Source organism: Scheffersomyces stipitis, chromosome 1 (assembly GCF_000209165.1).
Source record: "Scheffersomyces stipitis CBS 6054 chromosome 1, whole genome shotgun sequence".
NCBI lineage: Eukaryota > Fungi > Ascomycota > Pichiomycetes > Serinales > Debaryomycetaceae > Scheffersomyces > Scheffersomyces stipitis.
In genome coordinates, this window is record NC_009068.1 from 1,036,489 (window position 1) to 1,049,815 (window position 13,327).

The window sequence follows — 13,327 nt, forward strand, 5'->3', positions numbered from 1 at the left end:
ATTTATTCCTATTCTACTATTCAGTAATAATCTCCAAAATGGCTACGTATGTGTTGAACAACGTATAAACTCATCTTCATCGCTCGCAATCAAGCTGGGCCTCTTGCAGGTCTGGTTTGACGCTGATGTTGAATATTTCAGTAACAAGTTTGGACTCTGTCCTTTCTTGTATGCCTTGGGAAAATTAGATTGTCTTGCAGCTGAATAATGTATTCATATATCTTCGTATATGCCAATGCTTGATACATCTGTTTTCCTCTGTGTGTTAATTAGGAGTTGTCGGATGTGGAGTGGAATGAACTTGGCTGTTCAGTTCCAACTTCAGATATGCTACCTTTCCGGTTCATATAACATCATCGACTTCCCGTCTTGTAATTATATCCAGAGGGATCAGTTCTGTTCAAACAGAGGTCACTTGATTGACGCGATGACTTGAATTCTTCATAGTCGTCTTACTAACATCCAATAGTACTTTGAAACCAGAAACTTTAGTCAAGAAGTCCAAGGCTCAGCAAAAGACTGCTGAAGAACGTGCTGCCGCCAAGGTCGTTCGTCAAGCCGTATGTATCTATTGAAAGCTCCGAACACAATTGATCCTATCGTTTTTGAAGATGCAAAACACCACGAATATAACTAGCTTCGGCAATGTTGTTGTTCAATTAACCATCTTTCGGGACTGAGAAAACTAGAAAGATGCCCAATTGTGTCTAGAGTGAAACTTTCATTTGAAATTTAAATTTCTTCATTGTACAAATTACTAACTCTATTTAGGCTAACAAGGAAAAGAGACAAGTTGTCTTTGACAGAGCTGCTGCTTACCAAAAGGAATACACCGAAGCTGAAAGATCTGTCATCAAGGCTAAGAGAGACGCCAAGGCTGCTGGTTCTTACTACGTTGATGCTCAACCAAAGTTGGTTTTCATCATCAGAATCAAGGGTATCATGAAGATCCCACCTAAGCCAAGAAAGGTCTTGCAATTGTTGAGATTGACCCAAATCAACGCCGGTGTTTTCGTCAGATTGACCAAGGCTACTCAAGAATTGATCAAGTTGGCTGAACCATACATTGCTTACGGTTACCCATCTTTGTCTACCATCAGACACTTGGTCTACAAGAGAGGTTTCGGTAAGATCAACAAGCAAAGAATTCCTTTGTCTGACAACGCCGTTGTTGAAGCTTCCTTGGGCAAGTTCAACATCTTGTCTATTGAAGACTTGATCCACGAAATCTACACTGTTGGTCCAAACTTCAAGCAAGTTAACAACTTCTTGTGGCCATTCAAGTTGTCTAACCCAACTGGTGGTTTCAGAGCTAGAAAGTTCGAACACTTCATCCAAGGTGGTGACACCGGTAACAGAGAAGAATTCATCAACGCTTTGGTTAAGCAAATGAACTAAATTAGTTAGTGTTTTCTTTTTCTCTTACTATTAAAAACCATTAGTTTTTTCATTTCTTTTCTAATTCTTTGGGAAGTTGTGTTAGAAAGGGGTTCGTGTATATTTCGTACTTGTAATAAATATTATCTTTCCAACTTCCTTTATCTTTTGTTTATATTTATAATGGGATAGCTGTTTTCGTTCATTAATTTCGTTAATCTATGTAGTGAACCATTCACTGATCGTGGACACGAAGTATTCTAAGGTTTCTATTTCTTTCCACCAAACAAAGGTGGATTCGGTGCTGTACCACTCGTTGTCAAAGTTGTTATATAAGTACATGGAAGAGTTTGGTTTCGAAGTGAAAAACCAGATGGAGAAATATAGTACACATTCCGCAACATGCAACACTATGATGGTCGCTAGTATCATCGCAAACATGTTCACAATAAACAATCTGCGTGTGTTGTTTTTATACTTGTAGAAGTAGTAATACTGTTTGAGGAATGGTAAGTTTAGTAGAAAGTCTTGAAGTTGTGAGTTAACTCGAACCGGGTCTGCTTTCTGAGACTGTATTTTCAATGATTCTCCGGTTAGCGAAAGCTTCAATTGTAGATTTTTGATCAAGTTATCCTGCTCCCGTAGACTAGTGACCAATTCCGCAAGTGAATTCTCGGATTTCAATTTATCTTCTTCTAAGTTCTTGAGTTCGTTTCTGTATTCGTTGCTTAATTGCTCAAGACTACGTATAGTTCTGTCCCTATCTTTAATTTTCAGAGCCAAAGAATTCGAGTTTCTATCTCCCAGCTGTCTTGAAAGCTGTTCTTCCAAAGACTGGACATATTTGTTGATGGAACTGACTTCACTTTCGAGATCTCGTATCCTTTTAAGTTGTGTTGAGTTGGTATCCACTAGCTTTCTATACTCTAGGTTCGCCCTTGTGTACTCGCTTTCTTTCGTTCTGAGCTGTTCATCTTTGAAATTAAGTTCTGATTGCAATTTAGTGTATCTGTAGTCAAGGCTGGGTGATTCAGGAGGAGATTTCAATTGTTTGTTGGTGTGGTTGGGAGATACATTTTCTTTGTGATCAAAGTAACGAGAATGTGATATTCTTGCCTCATTAGCTGTATTTTTGATTTCTCGTGGAGCAAGCGGAGAAAGAGTTGGTGGATTTGGGCCTTTAAACGGAACATTCATGATTCTACGCAAATCGTCCATCGAGATTCTACATCGCTCGTAGAGAAAGACTTCAAAGTTGGGATATTTCACCAACCGCATGATAAACTCTTGGAACTCTTTCTTGTGTAAGCGCATCAGAGGCGTCGCCTGAATCATCTGCTTCAATAATTTGAGCTCTTCATTTTTCAAAAGAGAATTGACCCCAAGCGTAGATTCTATCTCGGAAAGAAGTCCTAATACCTGAGAGACAAATATTGAATCAGACAGAGAGCTGCGTGAGATTCGACTCCAACAGATATTCACCAAGTCGTCTATGAGACTGGACATTGTGATCTGTGAATTGTGAAAAAATGTTAGTGAATGTTGTCAAAAGGTCTATGTAGCAGTAAGTTTGTTTGAATCAATGGACTTTGAAATGTAAATTCTCTATTATTGTTTTGGTGTAGTGTGTACAGAAATTCGCGTTGAAATTTGGAGATTGCTTTTCAAAAATAGAGTTTGAAATTGGAAGTTGTCATAGAAAGTGGCTGCGAAAAAGAAGAGAAAAAGCTCAAATCAAGTTACCATAGCATGGAAATAACCATTAGTTACTATATAGTGCTATCTACTATTCAAATGGGGCAATCAGTGACTGAATGTAAAGAGTATTCTATCAATAAATCTTAATCTCTATTCTATTGTATGTAGCTACACCCTTATCTATCTATCTTTTTATTCGTGACATGTTATCATTACCTGAACTATATTCTGTCTGTTCACGAGGGGATGGCTATCTTTTCTGCTTCTGTGGTTACAGATTCTGTCTTCGACAGCAAAAGAGGCTGCTCCGGTTCCAAGGTGGGTCTTAGTTGCGTAACTGTAGCCACGGATATTGGAGTTTCTGAGACAGATGTTTGTTCTGGACAAAGAACTATTTCTGATTCTATTGTTGCATCCGTTGTGATACCTAGCCCAATGGTCCCCACTTCCACTTTTATTGCTGGGATTTCCCCTTTTGGTTCAGTGATTGCAGGCGAAATCGACTGTTCTTGGCTCGTAGCTATAGGCTCCAAATGAGCTTTTTCTTTGGGTTCATTAATGTTCCCTTTCTGAATTTCTGGAAGTATGGCATGGTCTATCTGTTCTATGCTTTCTTCGTTGCCGTTGAAATCAACTCTTTGAAGAATATTCGCATTATGAATACTAGAGCGTGGTACATCTGCTTGCAATGAAAGTGAGCTCTCTTTAATTTCTGGTAGTAAATTCTCGGCACCCTCACCAGTCTCTACAACACCTGCACTTGCACTTACACTTACAGCCACCTGCTTATCATTCTCAATCTTTGGAATGTCAATGGAAGCCTGCGATTGAAGTCGTGCAAGCTCGTTCACTTCGCTGGTGTATTTTCTAACAAGACTTAGAACTTCCTCAAAAACATCTTTGATAAAAACTCCACTACTAAAGAGTTTTCTCAAGATAAATCGAAGTTGATCGAGTTTCAACTCAAGCAGAATGTCAGACTTTTCTTTGATGTCAGAAATCATCTTTTGCAATTTAATTTTATGAGCCAGAACGGTTTCGTATATCTCTTCAATAGCCATCATCTCTTGACTTGGGTAGACTTTTAATTGATCACCTTCATTTTTGATTGACAAAATTCTTTCCAATGTAAGCTGTGCCTTCAAAAAATCATCCAAAACCTCCGACGACTCAATAAGCTTGCACATGGGACAAACATAATTCTCGTCTTCAGAATCGTTACTAGATTCTTCCTCGTTCACACATTGAAGATGGTACCATTCATTACATTTGTCACACTCTATCATTGTTCCATATTCGTATTCACGGCAGATGCAATAAAATTTGATGTTAGCGCTATCGTCATCTTTCGCAAAGTTGGTGACAAATGAAGATGAATTCTCATAAATATCTTCATCTGAAAAGCTGAAATCTGATTTGTAGAGCAATTGATATAACTTCTCAATCAAACGAGTGTTCAACGTTAACCTCGTATTAAGATGTTCCAAATCAATATCCTTGCTCAAAGTAGTTATAACCCTGATGTCTTTGGTTTCCTCCCAAAGAGAGTTTACCCAGTTTTCAGCAGTGGATAATTGACTGTCAACAATAGAGAGATTGAATTTCAAATCAAACTCATTAATTGAATTCAGCATTTGACGAACATCACCATATGTGAATCGTTCACTACTGGACTGAAGCTTTTGAAACTGCGTAATCAAATTAGAGTGAATATGCACTTTAGAAACTTCGTTATAGTTGTCTAAACTAATGAATAGCTTTTGCGTCCTGAATCTTTCTACAATTCCAGTCAACTTTTCCAAGTTGAGGTTCTCAATAAATTCCACTTTCAAGAATTCTGTAATCTCGTTATCAAATTTTTCACTCTGTGCCAAAATCTTTTCGATCTCTTCAATCATTGAAGCATCTTCTTCTGAAAGTATCTTGATGCCCTCGTCGAAAAACGCTTTCAAGTCTGATAAGGTAAACACTTCTTTTTTGTCTGCAAAAGGATCGGCACCCTTTTCAATCAACTTAAATACTCTTATCCATTTTAGTCTATCTCTAACTCTGGTAATAAAAGTCAAAGATGGAATCTCGATACCAAAACTTTCTCCCAAATTAATGAGATCATCAAACTCTTGAAGAGATCTACTTTTCTTTGCCAACAAAGTTCTACTAGCTTTGTCGAAGTTTTCAATCTCATTCTTGAACTCAAGAATTTGGTCAACTTCAGCGCAGGTAAAGTTCAACGTTGGAATTCGATCAATGAGACTAATCAAGTCATTCAATCCACTTACATTCTGGTAATCATTTCCGTTTCTAATACGTTGCTGATGTTTGATTGCGAGAAGATTCTGGCACTCTTCAATGAACTGATTGGAGCTGGATATGAACTGCCTCAAATTTTCAATGTAGTTCATGAACTTACTGAATTTCTGAGTGTTTTCATGTGCCAGGACTTCGTTGGTTAAGCAATTGGCTGAAGTTATCGCTGATAGGATTCTTTCTCCTTCGTTCAATAAACTCTTGTAAGTCTTCAAGGTTAAGTCAGAATTTTCATTCATGAGACTTTCGTAGTTAGATAACCATGATTCATAATCGATCGAATAGTTATTTAATATTCTCGAAAAATTCTTAAGCTTTTCATCCGTATAGAAGATGTGTAATTCGATGGTGAAGTCATTAATATCAATGCTCTTTTCATTGTAATAGTTTAAGAATCCCTTTAAAGACAATATAAGTCTCTGCTTTGATGACGTTTCGACAAGAACTATTCGAGATGGAAATGTAGAAGAAAGGTCGTCGTCTGCTAGGAAATCTATCTCATTGAAAAGTTTTTCATCGATATTTATTTCCTTTATCTTAAGCTTCCGGATCTGTGATCTCAATTCCAATTCCTCCTGGTATAATGCATCGTACAAAGAATTCACCCTTTCGTATACTTCTGAGTTAAAACCTACATTCTTTCCTGAATCGTAAAGCTGAATCAAATTCGTCAACATCTTAAAAGTCAGGAAGTTTGGAAGAATTGATTGGGATTGAAGCCATTTTTCAGCTTCTAAAGCATAATCTAACCAATTCTTAGTAGCGAAATTAACTTCTTCACTAAGATTGAATCCCATAGAAATGGTACACGAGTACGTTTTTGGTAGCTTCACTATCATTTCTCCGGGTTTTTGTATTGTCGTCGTGAACAAAATACCGTTTTCATTTAACAATTCAGGAGTAATCAAGTAGTCCTGATTTAATCTAATAGACTGCGTCTTCTTGTCGATCAATTTCTGAAACTTGGGACTCTTGTGTGCGAGTCTTGGTGTCCTGGAGACATTTATCATGTTCTCCAACGAGTTGGTTAAGGTATCATAGTCGTTCTCTTCGTCACCAATATACGAGCTGATATCATCTACGTTCCAGTCGTTATTGTTGATGCTGGCTCTGCTTTTGTCAGATTCACTTATCTTCGTCAATAACTGTTCAAACTTCTCAAACTCCAGTTCAGGAATGAAAAACCATCTTCTGAAGGCCCCAAAGAACTGAAAGTTTATTAAGTGTGTGAAATGATCTTCACATCTCCAATTCTGAGTACTGAATGTCATGCCGATATTCAATCGCGAATTTGTCAACTCCTGATTGTTCAAATCTGACTCCAATAACGATCCCAACAATGAGTTGGGTAAGAAAGGAAGGTTGTGCAAATTCCAGGGATGCATCGCTGCCGCAATCACGTAGTTGATATAGTCCTTAGAGTTGAACTGGGGCTCTTCTGGGGGCACTCCATACGTAGATGTCAAAACGTTAAGCTGTTTCGTGTAGGTGGAATTTACAGTCTTGCCTGGTGTGCTGACGTTCGAACTGTGAAGGCTATTCTTGTAGTTGATCAAGTCGTCGCCAATTCTGACAAAGCCTGAGCCATTCACAGACTGGGGGAGACTTTCGCCATTTTCCAATTCTAGACCATCATCAAGAATGGTGTGAACTCCTTGATTTCTCACATATTTCCAGTACAAATGCTCAAACTTTTCAAAGCTGATGATGGTACGATCTGGAATAGGTGCATTATTAGGCTGATCGTAGAAATGAAAGAAACTATTGGAAGTTCCAGCAGATACTTTGCTAAACTGGGTACGGTTGTGCTGGATGATAAACTCTTGGAATTTGAGATCTTTTTCCATAAACTGGCGTAACGAATAGGTTGAAGCACATTTGCTACTTAACTTCAGCGAACTGTCGTCTTCATACACTGCCTGGTTTTCTAGCATTACCTTCAATGGATAATTGAGTTGAGTCTGAGGTAATATTGGAGAGTAGATGATGTCTGGAGCACGTTTGTTTCTCTTCTTGGTTCCCTCTTCTGGCTTCAATACAAATGTATTAGGCTGTTTTGGGTCCATTAAATGCGGTGAACTAATGAGAAATCCCTTCTGAGACTTTGATCTAAGAGAGCGCTTGAAGTGCTTAGCTGATCCAACTATCAAAGGGGTATCTATTTTACGCTTCTTAAACTCGCTTTCTTCTACTGGTTGTGCCTTACCAAGATCATCAAAGTATTCGACGGATCTTTGAGTTAGAAAAATTTCGTATGGATACAATATCCGTTGGTACAGAGATTTCAACGAGCTGCTCAAGCTCGTCATGATCTTTCCTCTGTATCCGAGTTCTCTTCCAATTTGAGCCCATAACTTCTTGTTAATCACCTCGATGAATCCACCACGGATAATGACAGACTTGAAGAGTTTGTACAAATCTAGAGGTCTCTTGTCTATCATAGGAAGTTTGTGTAAAGACACACTTTGTCTCTTCTTGCTTTCTGGAGTCGCCAGTTCAGAACCTCCATTTACGTCAGATAGTTTGGCGCTGTTGAATATTGCAGCAGCAATAAGGTCTTTGTTCAAAGAGTCATTGGCTATTTGTGATGTATTCAGTTCTACAGGATTGGCTGTAGGTTCGAGTTTATCAGTTGGTTCTAGTCCGGGAGATGGTGAATTGAGCAAGTTACTTATAGAATGCTGTTTCTGCTGTAAAAAAGAATCTGATGGATAGTCCAGCGATATTGGCGGAGTTCTGGAAGGTGTAGACTCTTGGGAAGTGGATATGCTGATTGAGGAATTGGATGAGTGGAAATTCATCAAATCATGGTGGAAACGAAGTCTACTTGTCAACTCGTTTGTGCCTGGATTGTTCAAAAGTTTGTTGGTTTGGAACCAGAAGAGATCTGGGTTGATCTGGATGTTGTTTTTTATTATCAGAACTTCTGGTTCTGGAAGTTTTATCTTAACAGCTCCATAGCTTTTGGCTACATGTTCTACGCTTTCTACGAATCTGATAGGGTCTGCGCTTTGGGCCAGATCTAGTTGGAATACGGGAATACCACCTTCAGGCGGAAGATCTGTTATAGTTATCTTGCTGGGAAGATGGTAGTAATCCAAAGGCAAACTGGCTCTGGTCTTCGTCTGAGGCATAGTATAAGGATTGTAATTGACATTGGCACTCTGTCCGTTGAACTGAACAGGTTTGTTATCTCGAATTATCTGGTAAGTCTTCAAATCCGGCAACCCGTTGGGGCTGAAAAAACGGGGAGAGTCTGGAAATTTGGCTGTCTCCACTTCTTCAGGATATGATGTGGCCATGGTAGAATGGGATTGGATGGTTTGTAGGTCTTAGGTGTAGTAGTTAATGAAATTCTTGAAAATTTTGGGAAATTTGGATCGGTTAAACTTTGGAAATGTGCCTCTTTAGGCTCTAGCGATTGGTCACCAGTGGCTCTGGCTCCTTTTGACAGAAATAGTAATGTGGTGAGGACAAGTGAAACAGACGTAGTAGGTGAAAAATGGAACAAGGACTTTTCATAGGATACAGCTGTGCAGGATACGGCTGCAGGGAGGTTACTGGTGCTGAAATATCTATGGCTACAAATGGAATATATATGTGTGTATCTATAGGATACCAGATGGGAGGTATTTGTTGAATCGTTCCGATCCATATATTTCGTTGTTTTTATGTTGTTCGTGGTGTCGGTTTACTGGTGATGGATTCCGTTTCAGATAAAGTTCGCAAGACCCTTCCATAATTAAGTGGTCCAACGACGAGAGTATGGCATACGAGGAATAGGTGAATAGGAGAAGATACGACATGCCGATGCTATAGGAATGCTCTCTTCTATGCTGTTGAAACCTAGCAACGCTGTCTCTACTTGATCTAGAGATTTAATGTGTTCACATGGACTCTACACTAAGAATATGCTTGCTCATATAATTAGATGAAAGTACGTAACAATGGGTCTACTGGTATTCCTATTATTGAAAAATGGGACAAGGTTCTCGCACCGGACGTGCTACCTCTGCTGGCATCATCTGACGTCTGACTACATATCACTTGCTTGTGCTGCTGGTTGTTGGTTGCAGCCCTCTAAGTTCATTGTCTTTTTCGCAACCACTTGTAATCAAGAAAAAGGTTCCTTAGACTAATAACTACATAGAATTTGAAAGTGGTTATATTATTAGATAATAGTATATAATACAGCTAACGTAAGACAGGAGTCTTGTTAGGGAGGGAATGCGAAGGTCCTAGGTGCTTGTTCAAGGATTAGTGGGATGGCTAGTAAAAGCTTACCACAGCCGAAAATGAAACTGCGTGAATAGAATGGGTAAGTAACGACAAGCCAAAATAGCGTGACTGATTAGCACTACTGGTAATTGCAAAGTGAAAAGTTCTTTGCAAATGGTATAAAATGAAGCAGAAAACTTCTTCCACCGAATAAATCAACAATTTGTACGAAATTCAAATCAAAAATCAAGATCGCGCCCAGGGCTCTTAGCTGCTGCACTTAGAAAAGAGCAACGGCAACAGCAGCAACACCAGCCAAAGCACCAGCGACATTTCTGGCACCGGCGGCTTCGAAAGAAGATACTGAGTGGGTACCGTTACCGGTTGGGACAGCCTTACATTCAGAACAGGTTCTGGTTTCAGTGACAGTCCATTGTTCAGCAGTGAAAGTGGAAGGAATGACACATGGTTCAGTGATAGTCAAGGTAGAAGCTTCAGTGACGGTGAAGGTGGCTGGAGCACACTTTTCTTCGTGACAGGTGACAACAACAACCTCAGTAGAGATTGGACAGTAGGTGGTGAAACCAGTGACGGTGACTTCAGTGGTAATGACGGTACCGTTGGTGAAAGCAGCAGCAGCGGAGGCGGCGAAGGTAGAGGCTGCGATAACAGTAGAGAATTGCATTGTTAAAAGAATGTAAGGTAAAGGAATGTACGAAGTTGGATAACTAGTTGAGTTGAAACTACAGATCAAAAATCCACGAAACTACATCGTAACTTTTCAGGTGGCAGTCTGCGGACATTTATACTCTGGAAAAGTTTTCGCTGCTATTTCTCTGGCAGTAGGCCACTGTGTTTTCCTCGAGGATGAGATAGTATGCGGATGGGATTCTAATTGAGAATTAGGTTTTTGAAAAAAAAATATCCAAACAATTGCAGCTACTAAATGCAACTAGTGCATGTAGCATATCTGCTGAGTTATATACTGCGGCACTGGTTTTATCCTGCACCGCTAAAAGTAGACAGATCAGAAGTAATAAAAAATGATGATTCTATGTGCACTCCTGTTGTTCAAAGTTGATGCCGTTTCCTAATTCAAGAATAGGACAGTGCTCGTAACCTGATCTACCACTCCCCTTTGGGACATATTACTGGCATATAGGATGCAAAATTTTGCTGGTATAGACACGAAGAATATAACAAGAACGGGTGCTAGAGAAAGTTTGTCTGATCAAATTGGCACAAGACAGTAAAGGCAGGTCGGGACCATATGGCGGGAAACAAATGAATAGCACGAGACAACAGCCAAGTCTAGACGGAACAGATGCTGAAAAAAATAGAGTTTAGAAGAGCATTAGACGTGGTGGACAGAACAAATCAGAAAATTTTTCAGCCAATCCTGCTACATGTTAAGTAAGTTTCAAACAGTCAGACAAAGGCCAGCCCTGCTGTGGGAGTGTAGCAACTTTACGGGGTCTAGATTGCCGAGGATTAGTTACTGAATAAGGTAAGCAAACGGTAGACCGTTACGTGCTAAGTGGAGAACATCACTGTGCAACTCGTAGATGTGTGGGAGTGTAGTAAATGTGTAAAGGTTTAGAGATGAAAGAGCTCGGTAAGAAAGTAAAAAATGAAGCAATGGACAGGAATCCTGGTATAGGTGCTGTCAGAATAGCGACCGTGAAAACCAGAATTATGGGTTTAGGCCAAACCCACAGACGTACCACCAGTGTGGGACTATAGGAGAGTAGACAGTGAAAGTAACGTTGCAAGCTAAGCTATTTGTGCGTTATTCTATTGTGTAGCAATATTGCCCAATTTAACAAACTTCTATTGTCTTGTTCGTAAAGCTTCATCGTTGTCTGTTCATATTCTAGAATTCTTCTATAGTGTGCATTACCACTTCATTATACTAATTTATTTCACTCAGCACAGCACTCGCTACTATTACTACATAATACTGTACCAACTATTGCCATTATTAATGCCATAAAGAACTGGTTAGGTGCAAGTTCTAGTTTTGCATATGGCTCTGGCCAAGTTTTCACAGCTGGGTCTGGACTCTGATCTCACTCCTCTACTATTTCGTTTAGCCTCGGCTGCGCTGTACATCCCGATTCAACGTTATTTTGGATCGCAACTGAAATAGTCAAACTCTTAAAAAGACGTCGACTAGAGTGCACTTCTGTTGTTGTTGTAGTGGACCCCTTCTAGACAAACCCTCGGGCACTTTGGGCTCCTCATCCGCAAGCTGTTGCCATAAAATATGCCTGGTCTATTTCTTATCCTTTTGGGTAGCCGTGATTTTGTTTCACAATGCTGATTTTGTGTGCAGTACTTTTGTTTTTGAAACATGCCTCGGGAGTATGCAGTACGATAAATCTATGCTAGAACAGTGTCTTAAAGCAATAATAAAGTAACATACACTTGTGTATTTAAACTAGTTAACATTCAACGATCAAAGTCAACTATAACAAGGGTGGTGCAGATAGTGCTGCAGTTAATAGAACCAAATGAAGTACAAAATTGAATAAAGTGAATTAAACTGATGTAATTGAATGTTTCAATATGAGTATCAATATCATAATTCAACCTCAATCACAACTATCTCACATAGAAATAAAAGTAACAAATAGCAACTAGAGTAATAGTAATGATAAACAATCTGTCATATGTACCCCAAAAAACAGAACCAACTTGCGTGTGTACCAAACAAAACAACTAAACAAAACGCTCTGTAAATCATCATAGTCTCCTTCTTGCTTCCGACACATTCAAATCAGAAGGAAAACATAAACATCATCAAATATTAAATTATAAATTATTCTTGATCTTCTTATGAAATAAGAATCGACATCAACTCAGAAAGTCTTTCCTGTTGACGACCGGATCAGCCTACTTTTGTGCCAAATCTAAGTCGCTCAAGTCGCTCCAGTCTATGGTGGATAAGTCTAAGGGCTTCTTTTGACCAAATGTGTTTTCGCCCGAGTACAACACGTACAAGAAACCGTCCTCGTCCTTGTGTTCTTCGTAAATGGTGCTGATCAAAGCGGCAGTAGGAGGCAAGATATCGTTGACAAAGATGAAGATTGCCTTTTCGCTTGGCAACTTGATTCTCTTTCTGATCACATATACAAACTGACCAACAGATAAGTCAACAGGTACCAAGTACTTGCGCTTGTCGATTTCAGGTATGTCGGAGTTTTCCACTTTTTCACAGATCACAGGGACCCTGTCCTTGAATCTCTGGGCGATACGGGTGGCTTCTGCCTGTCTTTTTTCTGAACAATGTTAGTAAGAATTGTCAATGGATTCATAATGGCATCGAAGACGTGACAAAAATCATTATCACATTCATCAATCGACTGCTATACAGCAACGATAACGATAATATCGATACCATACTCTAAGATTACGTACCAAAGGGATGTTCGTCTTTGAATTGGGATCTCATTCTGTTCATGTTAGTATTGTTTGCAAAAGTTGATTTACACATGTGTCTACAATAAAAGTACTATAGATGTAGTTACCGAACACAATAGTAATATAACCGTAGTACTCTAGAGTAGAATAATGACACCAATCACGGCAACAACAGTAACAATCTCCAAGTCATCAGCTCCAGATCCTTTTACCTTTGGCTGATGCTCTGAAATAGACTCTGGCTATTGTAACTGGCTTGTGTGTAAGTTGGTGGCAATGTGACTCTGTGTGGCAATCAGCCTAT

The 13,327-nt window shown here is 39.3% G+C and overlaps 5 protein-coding genes across 5 annotated transcripts; 1 reads left to right on the top strand and 4 right to left on the bottom strand. All coding sequences in view use genetic code 12, as the record gives it.

Annotated features, from left to right (window-relative positions):
- Positions 1-38: 38 nt before the first annotated feature.
- Positions 39-1,530, top strand: RPL7B (60S ribosomal protein L7; the record flags this gene model as incomplete). The annotated part of the gene is made up of 3 exons (XM_001387391.1): positions 39-46; positions 470-560; positions 772-1,530. 3 exons carry the CDS (start codon positions 39-41, stop codon positions 1,396-1,398), a joined length of 726 nt encoding a protein of 241 aa, XP_001387428.1. The 3' UTR covers positions 1,399-1,530.
- Positions 1,531-1,596: 66 nt separating this feature from the next.
- On the bottom strand, positions 1,597-2,883 carry MLP2 (myosin-like protein; the record flags this gene model as incomplete). The annotated part of the gene is made up of 1 exon (XM_001387806.1): positions 1,597-2,883. One exon carries the CDS (start codon positions 2,881-2,883, stop codon positions 1,597-1,599), a length of 1,287 nt encoding a protein of 428 aa, XP_001387843.2.
- A 376-nt stretch (positions 2,884-3,259) lies between these two features.
- On the bottom strand, positions 3,260-8,849 carry ECM5 (protein involved in cell wall biogenesis and architecture). The gene is made up of 2 exons (XM_001387807.1): positions 8,134-8,849; positions 3,260-7,860 (listed from the first exon to the last, which is right to left on the bottom strand). Exons 1-2 carry the CDS (start codon positions 8,682-8,684, stop codon positions 3,312-3,314), a joined length of 5,100 nt encoding a protein of 1,699 aa, XP_001387844.2. The 5' UTR covers positions 8,685-8,849; the 3' UTR covers positions 3,260-3,311.
- Positions 8,850-9,535: 686 nt separating this feature from the next.
- On the bottom strand, positions 9,536-10,337 carry PICST_66372 (hypothetical protein). The gene has a single exon (XM_001387808.1). It carries the CDS (start codon positions 10,283-10,285, stop codon positions 9,881-9,883), a length of 405 nt encoding a protein of 134 aa, XP_001387845.1. The 5' UTR covers positions 10,286-10,337; the 3' UTR covers positions 9,536-9,880.
- Positions 10,338-12,495: 2,158 nt separating this feature from the next.
- On the bottom strand, positions 12,496-13,054 carry ATG8 (Autophagy-related protein 8 precursor (Autophagy-related ubiquitin-like modifier ATG8); the record flags this gene model as incomplete). The annotated part of the gene is made up of 2 exons (XM_001387809.1): positions 12,496-12,881; positions 13,021-13,054. The coding sequence occupies 2 exons, from the start codon at positions 13,052-13,054 to the stop codon at positions 12,496-12,498; spliced, it is 420 nt and encodes a 139-aa protein (XP_001387846.1).
- Positions 13,055-13,327: the final 273 nt, after the last annotated feature.